Genomic DNA, 22,056 nt, shown 5'->3' on the forward strand with positions numbered 1-22,056 from the left:
AGTATCACACAGGAGAGGGTTAGATACATGGCTCAGCGGAGAGTTTCACACAGGAGAGGATTAGATACACGTCTCAGCAGAGTGTATGACAAGAGAGAGGGTTAGATACATGGCTCAGCAGAGAGTGTTGAACAGGAGAAAGTTAGATACATGCTCACCGGAGAGTATCAAACAGGAGAGAGGTAGATACATGGCTCAGCGGAGAGTATCACACAGCAAAGGGTTAGATACATGGCTCAGCGGAGAGTATCACACAGGAGAGGGTTAGATACAAGGCTAAGCGGAGAGTGTTGAACAGGAGAAAGTTAGATACATGCTCACCGGAGAGTATCACAGGGGAGAGGATTAGATACACGGCTCATCGGAGAGTATCACACGGGAGAGTGGTAGATACATGGCTCAGCGGAGAGTATCACACAACAAAGGGTTAGATACACGGCTCAGCGGAGAGTATCACACAGGAGAGGGTTAGATACATGGCTCAGCGGAGAGTACTGAACAGGAGAGAGTTAGATACACGGCTCAGTGGAGAGTATCACACAGGAGAGGATTAGATACATGGCACAGCGGAGAGTATCACACGAGAGTGAGTTAGATACACGGCTCAGTAGACAGTATCACACAGAATAGGATTAGATACACGGCTCAGTAGACAGTATCACACAGGATAGGATTAGATACACGGCTCAGCAGACAGTATCACACAGGATAGGATTAGATATACGGCTCAGCAGACAGTATCATACATGATAGGAGTAGATACATGGCTAAGCGGAGAGTATTGAACAGGAGAGAGTTAGATACATGGCTCAGCGGAGAGTATCAAAGCAGAGAGGATAAGATACACGACTCATGGGAGAGTATCACACAGGAGAGAGTTAGATACATGGTTCAGCGGAGAGTATCACACAACAGAGGGTTAGATACACAGCTCAGCGGAGAGTACCACACAGGAGAGTGTTAGATACACGGCTCAGTGGACAGTATCACACAGGAGAGGGTTAGATACACGGCTCAGCAGAGAGAATTGAACAGGAAAGAGTTAGATACATGGCTCAACGGAAAGCATCACACAGGTGAGTGTTAGATACACGGCTCAGAGGAATGTATCACACAAAAGAGGGTTAGATACACAACTCAGCAGAAAGTATCACATAGGATAGGATTGGATAAACGGCTCAACAGTCAGTATCACACTGGATAGGATTAGATACACGGCTCAGCAGACAATATCACACTGGATAGGATTAGATACACGGCTCAGCAGACAGTATCACACAAGAAATGATTAAAAACATGGCTCAGCAGATAGTATCACACAATATTAGATTAGATACAGCAGCTTAGCTGACAGAATGATGGGTTAGATACACGGCTCAGCGGAGAGTATCGAACAGGAGAGGGTTAGATACACAACTCAGCAGAAAGTATCACACAGGATAGGATTGGATACACAGCTCAGCAGACAGTATCACAAGAACGGATTAGATTCATGGCTCAGCAGATAGAATCACACAATATTAGACTAGATAAAGCAGCTCAGCTGACAGTATGATACATAAGAGGATTAGATACATGGCAGCAAAGACAGTATCACATTAAATACAGATGCTCAGCAGACAGGCTTAGATACACTGAATTTGCCTACAGTATGGCACATGAAAGTCTTAGAAACTACATAACACGAGGCCCCTATATCAGCTGACTATTATATCTCTGTGTATCAGTGTCTCTGGGGCAGATTATTACTTAAGGATTTAGATCATTGTCTCTGCAGGAGAAATAATCCTGTGAAATTCTTTGTCTGCTTGTCGTGAGAATTAACGTGCAATCATCAGTGACATTGCCAATCCATATATGACAGCGGTGACGTCCCACATTTATACATGACACCGAAATGTCCCACATCTATACATGCCACCCGTGACATCCCATATCTATGGGGGACACTGGAGACGTCCCACATATATACATGACACCGGAGGCATCCCACATCTATGAGGACACCGGTGACATCTCACATCTATATATGACACCGGAGACATCCCATATCAATGGAGGACACCAGTAACATCCCACATCTATACATGACACCGGAGGCATCCCACATCTATACATGACACCGGAGACATCCCATATCTATGGAGGACACCGGTGACATCTCACATCTATACATGACACCGGAGACATCCCATATCTATGGAGGACACCGGTGACATCCCACATCTATACATGACACCGGAAGCATCCCACATCTATGAGGACACCGGAAGCATCCCACATCTATGAGGACACCGGTGACGTCCCACATCTATACATGACACTGGAGACATCCCATATCTATGGAGGACACCGGTGACATCCCACATCTATACATGACACCGGAGACATCCCACATCTATGGAGGACACCGGTGACGTCCCACATCTATACATGACACCGGAGACATCCCATATCTATGAGGACACCGGTGACGTCCCACATCTATACATGAAACCGGAGACATCCCATATCTATGGAGGACACCGGTGACGTCCCACATCTATACATGAAACCGGAGACATCCCATATCTATGGAGGACACCGGTGACGTCCCACATCTATACATGACACCGGAGACATCCCATATCTATGGAAGACACCGTGACATCCCACATCTATATATGACACTGGAGACATCCCATATCTATGGAGGACACCGGTGACGTTCCACATCTATACATGAAACCGGAGACATCCCACATCTATGGAGGACACCGGTGACGTCCCACATCTATACATGACACCGGAGACATCTCACATCTATGGAGGACACCGGTGACGTCCCACATCTATACATGACACCGGAGACATCCCATATCTATGGAGGACACCGGTGACGTCCCACATCTATATATGACACCGGAGACATCCCATATCTATGGAGGACACCGGTGACGTCCCACATCTATATATGACACCGGAGCCATCCCACATCTATGGAGGACACCGGTGACGTCCCACATCTATACATGACACCGGAGACATCCCATATCTATGGAGGACACCGGTGACGTCCCACATCTATACATGACACCGGAGACATCCCACATCTATGAGGACACCGGTGACGTCCCACATCTATACATGAAACCGGAGACGTCCCACATCTATACATGACACTGGAGACATCTCACATCTATGGAGGACACCGGTGACGTCCCACATCTATACATGACACCGGAGGCATCCCATATCTATAGATAACACTGATGACATCACATATCTGCAGATGACGATAATTTCCCCTGACTGCAGATTCCTGCGAGCAGTGCAGATTATAATTTGTCTGTAATGATATAAGAGCAATTCATCTCGCTCCAGTCATTATTCTCACACAGTTTCTCTTTTCAGACTCAGCCGCATTCATCTAGATAGAACATCGAGACGACTCATGAGAATACCAATCGCTCATGATCAACTTTTCAGAGCTGAGCCGTCACCTGGGTTCTCGTCTGCATAACAAATGCAGGTACCGCAATGTCAGTCAGCTCTTAAAGTGACGGAACATTATATTCTTGGGGTTTTCCTCTCCTGTTCAGTCAGTAAGCACTGGAGAAGCTGAGTGACAAGACACACTTTGCAGTAGACACACAGCTTCTGATTCCTAGAAGATACATCTTCCTGGTGCTGTTCTACACCTGCCATCCTCTATGGTTGAAGGACAAGGCAGGGTTTCCAGCAGGAGTCTGGAGAAAGTGCTTGTTTATAGACTGTTACCAGAGTGATACATTTTCCTGCACTGTTAGGCCTCTTTCACACATCAGTTTTTTGCCGTCAGGCGCGATCTGGCTTTTTTTTGTAAAACCGGATCCGGCAAAATGCAATGCCGGATCCAGTTTTTCTCCATTGACTTGCATTAGCGCCGGATCGCGCCGGATGGCATTGCGTTTCATCTGTTGTTTGCCGGATCCGGCTACTTGTCTCATTCCGGCGTCTGGAAAAAACAGCTACTGTAACGTTTTTTGTCTCCGGCGAAAAAGCCGGAAGCGCCAGATCCGGCGCTTCCAGCTTTTTGCTACAATGAAAGTTTATGGGCGCCGGAATGCGCCGGATCCAGAAAAAGACGGATCCAGCCACCGGATCCGTTTTTTTAAGTCTGCGCATGCTCAGATCCAATTGGCCAGCCCCCAGGAAACAGATATAACCTGCTAGACGGATCCAGCAAAAAAACGGATCCGTTTCTACAGTTCTCCAAAATTTATGCCGGATCCGTTTTTTCTAAAAATAGCCGGATCCTGCCTGATGGCAAAAAACTGATGTGTGAAAGTAGCCTTACACTGTGATAGGATTTTCTAGCCTAAAAACCATTGGAACAAACACTCACAATCAGCATTAGGTCAGGACAAGTATCTCTCCATCCACTGACTGCAGGCAGAGATACAGTGGATGCACTACTGGACACAGATCCATGTTACACAGTATCACCGGTCACCATATTTAACCCTTTTTTATGTCCAAGAAGACAAACTTACGCAGAAGATGTGCAGCAGGACGGCTCCCTTCTGACGTTCTTTGATGGTAAAAAGATCATCCGGAAACTCGTTAATTGCTGCAAAGCAAAAAAAAAACAAAATAAAATTACTGATCTGCTGGCTGGATGATAAAAATAAAAGTAAAATAAGTAGAAGAGGATGAAAGTAAAAAAAAAAAATTAAAATACAGAAGAAACAATGTGCAACAAGAAATAGAAAGTTTACCTATTTTGAGCCTTTAGATCTGAAATCTTCCAGGATTCCCTAGCTTTTGCCTCTAGGAAGTGTCAATTTTACACCAGAAGTCATTTACTAGAAAGATAATTAACTGCCTCTTGCATTATAGGAGTTCATATAAACTGGGAGGTCAACAAGCTTGCTGACTGTTTCCAATAACAACCATAGTGCAGTGAATGCAGCTCTGGAGAATAATACATCATGTATGATACAGTTTGCTGAGCTGATGGTACCTAAGCCTTCCTTGCATGATTCTGCCTGCTAAACTATGCATCTAAGCCAATCATATGTGATGCAGTCTCAGAACAATGTAGCACTACAAATCCCATCATGTGTGTTGATTGATAATTGGAATGAATACTTTTCATTCCACATTCCCACAGGTGGAGCGAACATGATGCAGGAGCCATCTCTGCAGGTGGTAGAAACAAGCTAATAATTGCCAGTATTATATGTGTCAGATCTAAAAGGCTGCTGATCGGTAACGAGGTGAAGGGACTGAGCCTCATTACTATAGGAGGTAGCTGCAGAATGACAGATCACAGCAGGAACCACACCGAGCGCAGCTCATGAGGGACAGAAAACATCCCAACATTACCCGAGTCCACACAACCTGCAGACTTTATATGTTATGTATAGGCCATATATACTGTACCCCAAGTGTCAGTGTAATTATCCTGTACCCCAACTGTCAGCGTCATTATCCTGTACCCCAATTGTCAGCGTCATTATCCTGTACCACAACTGTCAGCATCATTATCCTGTACCCCAAGTGTCAGTATCATTATCCTGTACCCCAACTGTCAGCATCATTATCCTGTACCCCAACTGTCTATCATTATCCTGTACCCCAATAGTCTGCTTCATTATCCTGTACTCCAACTGTCAGCATTATTATCCTGTGCCCCAACTGTCAGCATCATTATCCTGTACCCCAAGTGTCAGCATCATTATCCTGTACCCCAATAGTCTGCGTCATTATCCTGTACCCCAACTGTCAGCGCCATTATCCTATACCCCAATAGTCAGCGTCATTCTCCTGTACCCCAAATGTCAGTATCATTATCCTGTACCCCAACAGTCTGCGTCATTATCCTGTACCCCAACTGTCAGCATCATTATCCTGTACCCCAACTGTCAGCATCATTATCCTGTACCCCAACTGTCAGCATCATTATCCTGTACCCCAACTGTCAGCGTCATTATCCTGTACCCCAACTGTCAGTGTCATTATCTTGTACCCCAACTGTCAAGAGTCATTATTCTGTACCCCAACTGTCCGTATAATTCTTCTGTAGCCCAAGTGTTAGTATCAAACTCCTGTACCCTGAGTGTCAGCATCATTCTCCTGTACCCCTATTATACCCCAAGTGTCAGCATCATTATCCTATTTTACTCCAAGTGTCAGTATCATTCTCCTGTACCCCAAGTGTCAGTATCATTATCCTGTACCCCAACTGTCAGCATCATTATCTTGTACCCCAATTGTCAGTATAATTCTCCTGTAGCCCAAGTGTTAGTATCAAACTCCTGTACCCCAATAGTTAGCATTATCCTGTCCCCCAACTGTCAGCATCTTTATCCTGTACCCCATCTGTCAGTATAATTCTCCTGTAGCTCAAGTGTTAGTATCAAACGCCTGTACCCCATGTGTCAGCATCATTCTCCTGTACCCCAATTATTAACGTCATTCTCCTGTACCACAATTGTCAGCATCATTATCCTGTACCCCAAGTGTCAGTGTCATTATCCTGTACCCCAACTGTCAGCATCATTATCCTGTACCCCAATTGTCAGTATAAGTCTCCTGTAGCCCAAGTGTTAGTATCAAACTCCTGTACCCCGAGTGTCAGCATCATTTTCCTATACCCCAAGTGTCAGCATCATTTTCCTATACCCCAAGTGTCAGCATCATTATCCTACATCCCAAGTGTCAGTATCATTATCCTGTACCCCAATAGTCAGCATCATTATCCTGTACCCCAATAGTCAGCGTCATTATCCTGTACCCCAAGTGTCAGCATCATTATCCTATACCCAAGAGTCAGTATCATTCTCCTGTACCCCAAGAGTCAGTATCATTATCCAGCACCCAAAGTGTCAATGTCACTATCCTGTACACCAAATGTCAGTATATAATAATAATCTTTATTTTTATATAGCGCTAACATATTCCGCAGCGCTTTACAGTTTTTGCACACATTTTCATCACTGTCCCCGATGGGGCTCACAATCTAAATTCCCTATCAGTATGTCTTTAGAATGTGGGAGGAAACCGGAGTGCCCGGAGGAAACCCACGCAAACACGGGGAGAACATACAAACTCCTTGCAGATGTTGTCCTTGGTGGGATTCGAACCCAGGACTCCAGAGCTGCAAGGCTGCAGCGCTAACCACTGAGCCACCGTGCTGCCCTTCTCCTGTACCCCAAGTGTCAGTCATTCTTCTGTACCCCAACAGTCTGCGTCATTATCCTGTACCCCAACTGTCAGCGTCATTATCCTGTACCCCAACTGTCCATATAATTCTTCTGTAGCCCAAGTGTTAGTATCAAACTCCTGTACCCTGAGTGTCAGCATCATTCTCCTGTACCCCTATTATATCCCAAGTGTCAGCATCATTATCCTATTTTACTCCAAGTGTCAGTATCATTCTCCTGTACCCCAAGTGTCAGCATCATTATCCTGTACCCCAACTGTCAGCATCATTATCCTGTACCCCAATTGTCAGTATAATTCTCCTGTAGCCAAAGTGTTAGTATCAAACTCCTGTACCCCGAGTGTCAGCATCATTCTCTTGTACCCCAATAGTTGGCATCATTATCCTGTACCCCAATAGTCAGCAACATTATCCTGTACCCCAACTGTCAGCGTCTTTATTCTGTACCCCATCTGTCAGTATAATTCTCCTGTAGCCCAAGTGTTAGTATCAAACGCCTGTACCCCATGTGTCAGCATCATTCTCCTGTACCCCAATTATTAACGTCATTCTCCTGTACCACAATTGTCAGCATCATTATCTTGTACCACAAGTGTCAGTATCATTCTCCTGTACCCCAACTGTCAGCATCATTATCCTGTACCCCAACTGTCAGTATAATTCTCCTGTAGCCCAAGTGTTAGTATCAAACTCATGTACCCCGAGTGTCAGCATCATTCTCCTGTACCCCAAGTATCACATCATTATCCTACACCCCAAGTGTCAGCATCATTATCCTACATCCCAAGTGTCAGTATCATTATCCTGTACCCCAATAGTCAGGGTCATTATCCTGTACCCCAACTGTCAGCATCTTTATCCTGTACCCCATCTGTCAGTATAATTCTCCTGTAGTTCAAGTGTTAGTATCAAACGCCTGTACCCCATGTGTCAGCATCATTCTCCTGTACCCCAATTAACGTCATTCTCCTGTACCACAATTGTCAGCATCATTATCCTGTACCACAAGTGTCAGTATCATTCTCCTGTACCCCAAGTGTCAGCATCATTATCCTATACCCAAGAGTCAGTATCATTCTCCTGTACCCCAAGTGTCAGTATTATCCTGTACCCCAAGAGTCAGTATCATTATCCAGCACCCCAAGTGTCAATGTCACTATCCTGTATCCCAAATGTCAGCATCAATATCCTGTACCCCAAGTGTCAGTATGATTCTCCTGTACCCCAAGTGTCAGTCATTCTTCTGAATCACAAGTATCAGCGTCACTCTCCTGTACCCCAAGAGTCAACATCATTATCCTGTACCCAGAGGCGTAGCTAGGATTTTGGTTCAGGGGGGCGTGAAGCTTCTGAGTGGGCCCCTAACCAGGTAACCTTGATTACAACTGGGTGATGCACCCTAATAGTGGAGAACCTCAGCAGATGACTGCGCTGTTACTGAAAATGCACCCCCATAGGCAGACTTTATATTATAATGCACCCCCATAGTCAGCCTATGTATTATAATGCACCCCCATAGGCAGCCTCTGTATTATAATGCACCCCCATAGGCAGCCTCAGTATTATAATGCACCCCCATAGGCAGCCTCTGTATTATAATTTACCCCCATAGGCAGCCTCTATTTATAATGCAGCCCCATAGGCAGCCTCTGTATTATAATGCACCCCCATAGGCAGCCTCTGTAGGATAATGCAGCCCCATAGGCAGCCTCTGTAGTATAATGCAGCCCCATAGGCAGCCTCTGTAGTATAATGCAGCCCCATAGGCAGCCTCTGTAGTATAATGCAGCCCCATAGGAAGCCTCTGTAGTATAATGCAGCCCCATAGGAAGCCTCTGTAGTATAATGCAGCCCCATAGGAAGCCTCTGTAGTGTAATGCAGCCCCATAGGCAGCCTCTATTATAATGCACCCCCATAGACAGCCTCTGTAGTATAATGCAGCCACATAGGCAGCCTCTGTAGGATAATGCAGCCCCATAGGCAGCCTCTGTAGTATAATGCAGCCCCATAGGCAGCCTCTGTAGTATAATGCAGCCCCATAGGAAGCCTCTGTAGTGTAATGCAGCCCCATAGGCAGCCTCTATTATAATGCACCCCCATAGGCAGCCTCTGTAGTATAATGCAGCCCCATAGTAAGCCTCTGTATTGTAATGCAGCCTCATAGGCAGCCTCTGTAGTATAATGCAGCCCCATAGGCAGCCTCTATTATAATGCACCCCCATAGGCAGCCTCTGTAGTATAATGCAGCCCCATAGACAGCCTCTGTAGTATAATGCAGCCCCATAGGCAGCCTCTGTAGTGTAATGCAGCCCCATAGGCAGCCTCTGTAGTATAATGCAGCCCCATAGGCAGCCTCTGTAGTATAATGCAGGCCCATAGGAAGCCTCTGTAGAGTAATGCAGCCCCATAGGCAGCCTCTGTAGTATAATGCAGCCCCATAGACAGCCTCTGTAGTATAATGCAGCCCCATAGGCAGCCTCTGTAGTATAATGCAGCCCCATAGACAGCCTCTGTAGTGTAATGCAGCCCCATTGGCAGCCTCTGTAGTATAATGCACCCCCATAGGCAGCCTCTGTAGTGTAATGCAGCCCCATAGGCAGCCTCTGTAGTGTAATGCAGCCCCATAGGCAGCCTCTGTAGTGTAATGCAGCCCCATAGGCAGCCTCTGTAGTGTAATGCAGCCCCATAGGCAGCCTCTGTAGTATAATGCACCCCCATAGGCAGCCTCTGTAGTATAATGCAGCCCCATAGGAAGCCTTTGTAGTATAATGCACCCCCATAGGCAGCCTCTGTAGTATAATACAGCCCCATAGACAGCCTCTATTATAATGCACCCCCATAGGCAGTCTCTGTAGTATAATGTAGCCCGATAGGCAGCCTGTGTAGTATAATGCATCCCCATAGGCAGCCTCTGTAGTATAATGCAGCCCCATAGGCAGTCTCTATTATTATGTACCCCCATAGGCAGCCTCTGTAGTGTAATGCAGCCCCATAGGCAGCCTCTGTACTATAATGCAGCCCCATAGGCAGCCTCTGTAGTATAATGCAGCCCCATAGGAAGCCTCTGTAGTGTAATGCAGCCCCATAGGCATCCTCTGTAGTATAATGCAGCCCCATAGGCAGCCGCTATTATAATGCACCCCCATAGGCAGCCTCTGTAGTATAATGCAGCCCCATAGGCAGCCTCTGTAGTGTAATGCAGCCCCATAGGCAGCCTCTGTAGTATAATGCAGCACCATAGACAGCCTCTGTAGTATAATGCAGCCCTATAGGAAGCCTCTGTAGTATAATGCAGCCCCATAGGCAGCCTCTATATAATAATGCACCCCCATAGGCAGCCTCTGTAGTATAATGCAGCCCCATAGGCAGCCTCTGTAGTATAATGCAGCCCCATAGGCAGCCTCTATTATAATGCAGCCCCATAGACAGCCTCTGTAGTATAATGCACCCCCATAGGCAGCCTCTGTATTATAATTTACCCCCATAGGCAGCCTCCATTTATAATGCAGCCCCATAGGCAGCCTCTGTATTATAATGCACCCCCATAGGCAGCCTCTGTAGGATAATGCAGCCCCATAGGCAGCCTCTGTAGTATAATGCAGCCCCATAGGCAGCCTCTGTAGTATAATGCAGCCCCATAGGCAGCCTATGTAGTATAATGCAGCCCCATAGGAAGCCTCTGTAGTATAATGCAGCCCCATAGGAAGCCTCTGTAGTGTAATGCAGCCCCATAGGCAGCCTCTATTATAATGCACCCCCATAGACAGCCTCTGTAGTATAATGCAGCCCCATAGGCAGCCTCTGTAGGATAATGCAGCCCCATAGGCAGCCTCTGTAGTATAATGCAGCCCCATAGGCAGCCTCTGTAGTATAATGCAGCCCCATAGGAAGCCTCTGTAGTGTAATGCAGCCCCATAGGCAGCCTCTATTATAATGCACCCCCATAGGCAGCCTCTGTAGTATAATGCAGCCCCATAGTAAGCCTCTGTATTGTAATGCAGCCTCATAGGCAGCCTCTGTAGTATAATGCAGCCCCATAGGCAGCCTCTATTATAATGCACCCCCATAGGCAGCCTCTGTAGTATAATGCAGCCCCATAGACAGCCTCTGTAGTATAATGCAGCCCCATAGGCAGCCTCTGTAGTGTAATGCAGCCCCATAGGCAGCCTCTGTAGTATAATGCAGCCCCATAGGCAGCCTCTGTAGTATAATGCAGGCCCATAGGAAGCCTCTGTAGAGTAATGCAGCCCCATAGGCAGCCTCTGTAGTATAATGCAGCCCCATAGACAGCCTCTGTAGTATAATGCAGCCCCATAGGCAGCCTCTGTAGTATAATGCAGCCCCATAGACAGACTCTGTAGTGTAATGCAGCCCCATTGGCAGCCTCTGTAGTATAATGCACCCCCATAGGCAGCCTCTGTAGTGTAATGCAGCCCCATAGGCAGCCTCTGTAGTGTAATGCAGCCCCATAGGCAGCCTCTGTAGTGTAATGCAGCCCCATAGGCAGCCTCTGTAGTGTAATGCAGCCCCATAGGCAGCCTCTGTAGTGTAATGCAGCCCCATAGGCAGCCTCTGTAGTATAATGCACCCCCGTAGGCAGCCTCTGTAGTATAATGCAGCCCCATAGGAAGCCTTTGTAGTATAATGCACCCCCATAGGCAGCCTCTGTAGTATAATACAGCCCCATAGACAGCCTCTATTATAATGCACCCCCATAGGCAGTCTCTGTAGTATAATGTAGCCCGATAGGCAGCCTGTGTAGTATAATACATCCCCATAGGCAGCCTCTGTAGTATAATGCAGCCCCATAGGCAGTCTCTATTATTATGTACCCCCATAGGCAGCCTCTGTAGTGTAATGCAGCCCCATAGGCAGCCTCTGTACTATAATGCAGCCCCATAGGCAGCCTCTGTAGTATAATGCAGCCCCATAGGAAGCCTCTGTAGTGTAATGCAGCCCCATAGGCATCCTCTGTAGTATAATGCAGCCCCATAGGCAGCCGCTATTATAATGCACCCCCATAGGCAGCCTCTGTAGTATAATGCAGCCCCATAGGCAGCCTCTGTAGTGTAATGCAGCCCCATAGGCAGCCTCTGTAGTATAATGCAGCACCATAGACAGCCTCTGTAGTATAATGCAGCCCTATAGGAAGCCTCTGTAGTATAATGCAGCCCCATAGGCAGCCTCTATATAATAATGCACCCCCATAGGCAGCCTCTGTAGTATAATGCAGCCCCATAGGCAGCCTCTGTAGTATAATGCAGCCCCATAGGCAGCCTCTATTATAATGCAGCCCCATAGACAGCCTCTGTAGTATAATGCACCCCCATAGGCAGCCTCTGTATTATAATTTACCCCCATAGGCAGCCTCTATTTATAATGCAGCCCCATAGGCAGCCTCTGTATTATAATGCACCCCCATAGGCAGCCTCTGTAGGATAATGCAGCCCCATAGGCAGCCTCTGTAGTATAATGCAGCCCCATAGGCAGCCTCTGTAGTATAATGCAGCCCCATAGGCAGCCTCTGTAGTATAATGCAGCCCCATAGGAAGCCTCTGTAGTATAATGCAGCCCCATAGGAAGCCTCTGTAGTGTAATGCAGCCCCATAGGCAGCCTCTATTATAATGCACCCCCATAGACAGCCTCTGTAGTATAATGCAGCCCCATAGGCAGCCTCTGTAGGATAATGCAGCCCCATAGGCAGCCTCTGTAGTATAATGCAGCCCCATAGGCAGCCTCTGTAGTATAATGCAGCCCCATAGGAAGCCTCTGTAGTGTAATGCAGCCACATAGGCAGCCTCTATTATAATGCACCCCCATAGGCAGCCTCTGTAGTATAATGCAGCCCCATAGTAAGCCTCTGTATTGTAATGCAGCCTCATAGGCAGCCTCTGTAGTATAATGCAGCCCGATAGGCAGCCTCTATTATAATGCACCCCCATAGGCAGCCTCTGTAGTATAATGCAGCCCCATAGACAGCCTATGTAGTATAATGCAGCCCCATAGGCAGCCTCTGTAGTGTAATGCAGCCCCATAGGCAGCCTCTGTAGTATAATGCAGCCCCATAGGCAGCCTCTGTAGTATAATGCAGGCCCATAGGAAGCCTCTGTAGAGTAATGCAGCCCCATAGGCAGCCTCTGTAGTATAATGCAGCCCCATAGGCAGCCTCTGTAGTATAATGCAGCCCCATAGACAGCCTCTGTAGTGTAATGCAGCCCCATTGGCAGCCTCTGTAGTATAATGCAGCCCCATAGGCAGCCTCTGTAGTATAATGCAGCCTCATAGGCAGCCTCTGTAGTATAATGCAGCCCCATAGGCAGCCTCTGTAGTATAATGCAGCCCCATAGGCAGCCTCTGTAGTGTAATGCAGGCCCATAGGCAGCCTCTGTAGTATAATGCAGCCCCATAGGCAGCCTCTGTAGTATAATGCAGCCCCATATGAAGCCTCTGTAGTGTAATGCAGCCCCATAGGCAGCCTCTGTAGCATAATGCAGCCCCATAGGCAGCCTCTATTATATTGCACCCCCATAGGCAGACTCTGTAGTATAATGCAGCCCCATAGACAGCCTCTGTAGTATAATGCACCCCCATAGGCAGCTTCTGAAGTATAATACACCCCCATAGGCAGCCTCTGTAGTATAATACAGCCCCATAGACAGCCTCTGTAGTATAATGCACCCCATAGGCAGCCTATGTAGTATAATGCAGCCCCATAGGCAGCCTCTATTATAATGCACCCCCATAGGCAGCCTCTGTAGTATAATGCAGCCCCATAGACAGCCTCTGTAGTATAATGCAGCCTCATAGGCAGCCTCTGTAGTATAATGCAGCCCCATAGACAGCCTCTGTAGTGTAAAGCAGCCCCATAGGCAGCCTCTGTAGTGTAATGCAGCCCCATAGGCAGCCTCTGTAGTGTAATGTAGCCCCATAGGCAGCCTCTGTAGTATAATGCAGCCCCATATGAAGCCTCTGTAGTGTAATGCAGCCCCATAGGCAGCCTCTGTAGCATAATGGAGCCCCATAGGCAGCCTCTATTCTATTGCACCCCCATAGGCAGACTCTGTAGTATAATGCAGCCCCATAGACAGCCTCTGTAGTATAATGCACCCCCATAGACAGCCTCTGTAGTATAATGCACCCCCATAGGCAGCCTCTGTAGTATAATGCACCCCCATAGGCAGCCTCTGTAGTATAATACAGCCCCATAGACAGCCTCTGTAGTATAATGCACCCCATAGGCAGCCTCTGTAGTATAATGCAGCCCCATAGGCAGCCTCTGTAGTATAATGCAGCCCCATAGGCAGCCTCTGTAGTATAATGCAGCCCCATAGGCAGCCTCTATTATAATGCAGCCCCATAGACAGCCTCTGTAGTATAATGCAGCCCCATAGGCAGCCTCTGTAGTATAATGCACCCCCATAGGCAGCCTCTGTAGTATAATGCAGCCCCATAGGCAGCCTCTGTAGTATAATGCAGCCCCATAGGCAGCCTCTATTATAATGCAGCCCCATAGACAGCCTCTGTAGTATAATGCAGCCCCATAGGCAGCCTCTGTAGTGTAATGCAGCCCCATAGGCAGCCTCTGTAGTGTAATGCAGCCCCATAGGCAGCCTCTGTAGTGTAATGCATCCCCATAGGCAGCCTCTGTAGTATAATGCAGCCCCATAGGCAGCCTCTGTAGTATAATGCAGGCCCATAGGAAGCCTCTGTAGTGTAATGCAGCCCCATAGGCAGCCACTGTAGTATAATACAGCCTCATAGACAGCCTCTGTAGTATAATGCAGCCCCATAGGCAGCCTCTGTAGTATAATGTAGCCCCATAGACAGCCTCTGTAGTGTAATGCACCCCCATAGGCAGCCTCTGTAGTCTAATGCAGCCCCATAGGCAGCCTCTGTAGTGTAATGCAGCCCCATAGGCAGCCTCTGTAGTGTAATGCAGCCCCATATGAAGCCTCTGTAGCGTAACGCAGCCCCATAGGCAGCCTCTGTAGCATAATGCAGCCCCATAGGCAGCCTCTATTATATTGCACCCCCATAGGCAGACTCTGTAGTATAATGCAGCCCCATAGACAGCCTCTGTAGTATAATGCACCCCCATAGACAGCCTCTGTAGTATAATACAGCCCCATAGACAGCCTCTGTAGTATAATGCACCCCATAGGCAGCCTCTGTAGTATAATGCAGCCCCATAGACAGCCTCTGTAGTATAATGCAGCCCCATAGGCAGCCTCTGTAGTATAATGCAGCCCCATAGGCAGCCTCTGTAGTATAATGCAGCCCCATAGACAGCCTCTGTAGTATAATGCACTCCCATAGGCAGCCTCTGTAGTGTAGTGCAGCCCCATAGGCAGCCTCTGCAGTGTAATGGAGCCCCATAGGCAGCCTCTGTAGTATAATGCAGCCCCATAGGCAGCCTCTGTAGTATAATGCACCCCAATAGGCAGCTTCTGTAGTATAATGCAGCCCCATAGACAGCCTCTGTAGTATAATGCACCCCCATAGGCAGCCTCTGTAGTATAATGCAGCCCCATAGGCAGCCTCTGTAGTATAATGCACCCCCATAGGCAGCCTCTGTAGTATAATACAGCCCCATAGACAGCCTCTGTAGTATAATGCACCCCCATAGGCAGCCTCTGTAGTATAATGCAGCCCCATAGACAGCCTCTGTAGTATAATGCACCCCCATAGGCAGCCTCTGTAGTGTAATGCAGCCCCATAGGCAGCCTCTGTAGTGTAATGCAGCCCCATAGGCAGCCTCTGTAGTGTAATGCAGCCCCATAGGCAGCCTCTGTAGTGTAATGCAGCCCCATAGGCAGCCTCTGTAGTATAATGCACCCCCATAGGCAGCCTCTGTAGTATAATGCAGCCCCATAGGAAGCCTTTGTAGTATAATGCACCCCCATAGGCAGCCTCTGTAGTAAAATACAGCCCCATAGACAGCCTCTATTATAATGCACCCCCATAGGCAGTCTCTGTAGTATAATGTAGCCCGATAGGCAGCCTGTGTAGTATAATGCATCCCCATAGGCAGCCTCTGTAGTATAATGCAGCCCCATAGGCAGTCTCTATTATTATGTACCCCCATAGGCAGCCTCTGTAGTGTAATGCAGCCCCATAGGCAGCCTCTGTACTATAATGCAGCCCCATAGGCAGCCTCTGTAGTATAATGCAGCCCCATAGGAAGCCTCTGTAGTGTAATGCAGCCCCATAGGCATCCTCTGTAGTGTAATGCAGCCCCATAGGCAGCCGCTATTATAATGCACCCTCATAGGCAGCCTCTGTAGTATAATGCAGCCCCATAGGCAGCCTCTGTAGTGTAATGCAGCCCCATAGGCAGCCTCTGTAGTATAATGCAGCACCATAGACAGCCTCTGTAGTATAATGCAGCCCTATAGGAAGCCTCTGTAGTATAATGCAGCCCCATAGGCAGCCTCTATATAATAATGCACCCCCATAGGCAGCCTCTGTAGTATAATGCAGCCCCATAGGCAGCCTCTGTAGTATAATGCAGCCCCATAGGCAGCCTCTATTATAATGCAGCCCCATAGACAGCCTCTGTGGTATAATGCACCCCCATAGGCAGCCTCTGTATTATAATTTACCCCCATAGGCAGCCTCTATTTATAATGCAGCCCCATAGGCAGCCTCTGTATTATAATGCACCCCCATAGGCAGCCTCTGTAGGATAATGCAGCCCCATAGGCAGCCTCTGTAGTATAATGCAGCCCCATAGGCAGCCTCTGTAGTATAATGCAGCCCCATAGGCAGCCTCTGTAGTATAATGCAGCCCCATAGGAAGCCTCTGTAGTATAATGCAGCCCCATAGGAAGCCTCTGTAGTATAATGCAGCCCCATAGGAAGCCTCTGTAGTGTAATGCAGCCCCATAGGCAGCCTCTATTATAATGCACCCCCATAGACAGCCTCTGTAGTATAATGCAGCCCCATAGGCAGCCTCTGTAGGATAATGCAGCCCCATAGGCAGCCTCTGTAGTATAATGCAGCCCCATAGGCAGCCTCTGTAGTATAATGCAGCCCCATAGGCAGCCTCTGTAGTATAATGCAGCCCCATAGGAAGCCTCTGTAGTGTAATGCAGCCCCATAGGCAGCCTCTATTATAATGCACCCCCATAGGCAGCCTCTGTAGTATAATGCAGCCCCATAGTAAGCCTCTGTATTGTAATGCAGCCTCATAGGCAGCCTCTGTAGTATAATGCAGCCCCATAGGCAGCCTCTATTATAATGCACCCCCATAGGCAGCCTCTGTAGTATAATGCAGCCCCATAGACAGCCTCTGTAGTATAATGCAGCCCCATAGGCAGCCTCTGTAGTGTAATGCAGCCCCATAGGCAGCCTCTGTAGTATAATGCAGCCCCATAGGCAGCCTCTGTAGTATAATGCAGGCCCATAGGAAGCCTCTGTAGAGTAATGCAGCCCCATAGGCAGCCTCTGTAGTATAATGCAGCCCCATAGACAGCCTCTGTAGTATAATGCAGCCCCATAGGCAGCCTCTGTAGTATAATGCAGCCCCATAGATAGCCTCTGTAGTGTAATGCAGCCCCATTGGCAGCCTCTGTAGTATAATGCAGCCCCATAGGCAGCCTCTGTAGTATAATGCAGCCCCATAGGCAACCTCTGTAGTATAATGCAGCCCCATAGGCAGCCTCTGTAGTATAATGCAGCCCCATAGGCAGCATCTGTAGTGTAATGCAGGCCCATAGGCAGCCTCTGTAGTATAATGCAGCCCCATAGGCAGCCTCTGTAGTATAATGCAGCCCCATATGAAGCCTCTGTAGTGTAATGCAGCCCCATAGGCAGCCTCTGTAGCATAATGCAGCCCCATAGGCAGCCTCTATTATATTGCACCCCCATAGGCAGACTCTGTAGTATAATGCAGCCCCATAGACAGCCTCTGTAGTATAATGCACCCCCATAGGCAGCCTCTGAAGTATAATGCACCCCCATAGGCAGCCTCTGTAGTATAATACAGCCCCATAGACAGCCTCTGTAGTATAATGCACCCCATAGGCAGCCTCTGTAGTATAATGCAGCCCCATAGGCAGCCTCTATTATAATGCACCCCCATAGGCAGCCTCTGTAGTATAATGCAGCCCCATAGACAGCCTCTGTAGTATAATGCAGCCCCATAGACAGCCTCTGTAGTATAATGCAGCCTCATAGGCAGCCTCTGTAGTATAATGCAGCCCCATAGACAGCCTCTGTAGTGTAAAGCAGCCCCATAGGCAGCCTCTGTAGTGTAATGCAGCCCCATAGGCAGCCTCTGTAGTGTAATGCAGCCCCATAGGCAGCCTCTGTAGTGTAATGCAGCCCCATAGGCAGCCTCTGTAGTATAAAGCAGCCCCATATGAAGCCTCTGTAGTGTAATGCAGCCCCATAGGCAGCCTCTGTAGCATAATGGAGCCCCATAGGCAGCCTCTATTCTATTGCACCCCCATAGGCAGACTCTGTAGTATAATGCAGCCCCATAGACAGCCTCTGTAGTATAATGCACCCCCATAGACAGCCTCTGTAGTATAATGCACCCCCATAGGCAGCCTCTGTAGTATAATGCACCCCCATAGGCAGCCTCTGTAGTATAATACAGCCCCATAGACAGCCTCTGTAGTATAATGCACCCCATAGGCAGCCTCTGTAGTATAATGCAGCCCCATAGGCAGCCTCTGTAGTATAATGCAGCCCCATAGGCAGCCTCTATTATAATGCAGCCCCATAGACAGCCTCTGTAGTATAATGCAGCCCCATAGGCAGCCTCTGTAGTATAATGCACCCCCATAGGCAGCCTCTGTAGTATAATGCAGCCCCATAGGCAGCCTCTATTATAATGCAGCCCCATAGACAGCCTCTGTAGTATAATGCAGCCCCATAGGCAGCCTCTGTAGTGTAATGCAGCCCCATAGGCAGCCTCTGTAGTGTAATGCAGCCCCATAGGCAGCCTCTGTAGTATAATGCAGCCCCATAGGCAGCCTCTGTAGTATAATGCAGCCCCATAGGCAGCCTCTGTAGTATAATGCAGGCCCATAGGAAGCCTCTGTAGTATAATGTAGCCCCATAGACAGCCTCTGTAGTGTAATGCACCCCCATAGGCAGCCTCTGTAGTATAATGCAGCCCCATAGGCAGCCTCTGTAGTGTAATGCAGCCCCATAGGCAGCCTCTGTAGTGTAATGCAGCCCCATATGAAGCCTCTGTAGCGTAACGCAGCCCCATAGGCAGCCTCTGTAGCATAATGCAGCCCCATAGGCAGCCTCTATTATATTGCACCCCCATAGGCAGACTCTGTAGTATAATGCAGCCCCATAGACAGCCTCTGTAGTATAATGCACCCCCATAGACAGCCTCTGTAGTATAATACAGCCCCATAGACAGCCTCTGTAGTATAATGCACCCCATAGGCAGCCTCTGTAATATAATGCAGCCCCATAGACAGCCTCTGTAGTATAATGCACCCCCATAGGCAGCCTCTGTAGTATAATGCAGCCCCATAGGCAGCCTCTGTAGTATAATGCAGCCCCATAGACAGCCTCTGTAGTATAATGCACCCCCATAGGCAGCCTCTGTAGTGTAGTGCAGCCCCATAGGCAGCCTCTGTAGTGTAATGGAGCCCCATAGGCAGCCTCTGTAGTATAATGCAGCCCCATAGGCAGCCTCTGTAGTATAATGCACCCCAATAGGCAGCTTCTGTAGTATAATGCAGCCCCATAGACAGCCTCTGTAGTATAATGCACCCCCATAGGCAGCCTCTGTAGTATAATGCAGCCCCATAGGCAGCCTCTGTAGTATAATGCACCCCCATAGGCAGCCTCTGTAGTATAATACAGCCCCATAGACAGCCTCTGTAGTATAATGCACCCCCATAGGCAGCCTCTGTAGTATAATGCACCCCCATAGGCAGCCTCTGTAGTATAATGCAGCCCCATAGGCAGCCTCTGTAGTATAATGCACCCCCATAGGCAGCCTCTGTAGTATAATACAGCCCCATAGACAGCCTCTGTAGTATAATGCACCCCCATAGGCAGCCTCTGTAGTATAATGCACCCCCATAGGCAGCCTCTGTAGTGTAATGCAGCCCCATAGGCAGCCTCTGTAGTGTAATGCAGCCCCATAGGCAGCCTCTGTAGTGTAATGCAGCCCCATAGGCAGCCTCTGTAGTGTAATGCAGCCCCATAGGCAGCCTCTGTAGTATAATGCACCCCCATAGGAAGCCTCTGTAGTATAATGCAGCCCCATAGGAAGCCTTTGTAGTATAATGCACCCCCATAGGCAGCCTCTGTAGTATAATACAGCCCCATAGACAGCCTCTATTATAATGCACCCCCATAGGCAGTCTCTGTAGTATAATGTAGCCCGATAGGCAGCCTGTGTAGTATAATGCATCCCCATAGGCAGCCTCTGTAGTATAATGCAGCCCCATAGGCAGTCTCTATTATTATGTACCCCCATAGGCAGCCTCTGTAGTGTAATGCAGCCCCATAGGCAGCCTCTGTACTATAATGCAGCCCCATAGGCAGCCTCTGTAATATAATGCAGCCCCATAGGAAGCCTCTGTAGTGTAATGCAGCCCCATAGGCATCCTCTGTAGTATAATGCAGCCCCATAGGCAGCCGCTATTGTAATGCACCCCCATAGGGAGCCTCTGTAGTATAATGCAGCCCCATAGGCAGCCTCTGTAGTGTAATGCAGCCCCATAGGCAGCCTCTGTAGTATAATGCAGCACCATAGACAGCCTCTGTAGTATAATGCAGCCCTATAGGAAGCCTCTGTAGTATAATGCAGCCCCATAGGCAGCCTCTATATAATAATGCACCCCCATAGGCAGCTTCTGTAGTATAATGCAGTCCCATTAAAAAAAAAATGAATAAATACTCACTCTCTTCCTCCTGGCTCTTCCACTGCTCCGAGCTCCCTCTCATCTCCTAACAGCGGGCACCAGGTAGTGAGGTCATCGTGCCCGCTGTCAATGTCTGTGTCAGATGCTGACAGGGGAATGATGGGAGAGGGAGTGTAAAGCTCCTTCTTTCATCAATGCGGTCAGCAGTATCGGCTGGATGCCGATACAGGTGATCCTGCGATGACGGGCGGGGGCCCACTGCTGGCACCGGGCCCCTCACCTCCTGCTCAGGGACCCCATAGCGCCTGGGTGGCAGAGCAGGGAGATCGATTGTACCTGCACTGCCGCAGAATGTAACTGTATGGGCGCGCTGTGTACGCCGATACAGTTACATTTGTGCCACCGCACCCTCTGCCCCCCGGTAGCTACGATACTGCCTGTACCCCAAGTGTCAGTGTCATTATCCTGTATCCCAAGTGTCAGCATCATAATCCTGTACCCCAAGTGTCAGCATCATTCTCCTGTACCCCAAGTGTCAGCGCCATTATCCTGTACCCCAAGAGTCAGCATTATTCTCCTGTACCCCAAGTGTCAGCGTCATTATCCTGTACTCCAAGAGTATCATTCTCCTGTACCCCAAGTGTCAGCGTCATTATCCTGTACCCCAAGTGTCAGCATCATTCTCCTGTATCCCAAGTGTAAGCATCATTCTCCTCTACCCCAAGTGTCAGCGTCATTATCCTGTACCCCAAGAGTCAGCATTATTCTCCTGTACCCCAAGTGTCAGCGTCATTATCCTGTACTCCAAGAGTCAGTATCATTCTCCTGTACCCCAAGTGTCAGCTTCATTGACGATTACACATTGAAATAAATATTCAGTTTCTGTTACTTTCCCACTGAATTTGTTCTCAGGCATTAGGTGAGCTATATCTTTCGTAATACTCTTTTTTTACATCTTCCCTTTAATGTGTCGGTTGCTACAGGTAAAAGCCCAATTGTGTCATCCGACATCACACTATG

At 48.2% G+C, this 22,056-nt stretch overlaps 1 protein-coding gene across 7 annotated transcripts in view; it reads right to left on the reverse strand.

Annotated features, from left to right (window-relative positions):
* Nucleotides 1-22,056, reverse strand: part of SLC24A4 (solute carrier family 24 member 4) — a 106,884-nt gene that overhangs the window by 35,857 nt on the left and 48,971 nt on the right. For 6 of the 7 annotated variants that reach the window (XM_073578139.1, XM_073578134.1, XM_073578136.1 and 3 more), the window contains one exon: nucleotides 4,515-4,591. In XM_073578139.1, the coding sequence (XP_073434240.1) occupies nucleotides 4,515-4,591 (77 nt within the window). Of the gene's footprint in view, nucleotides 1-4,514; nucleotides 4,592-4,739; nucleotides 5,068-22,056 lie in introns of those variants that run through there. The other variant, XM_073578138.1, reaches the window with a different exon arrangement.

This window comes from Dendrobates tinctorius, unplaced genomic scaffold (genome assembly GCF_039654945.1).
Source record: "Dendrobates tinctorius isolate UK_male_01 unplaced genomic scaffold, ASM3965494v1 ptg000058l, whole genome shotgun sequence".
Classification (NCBI taxonomy): Eukaryota; Metazoa; Chordata; class Amphibia; order Anura; family Dendrobatidae; genus Dendrobates; species Dendrobates tinctorius.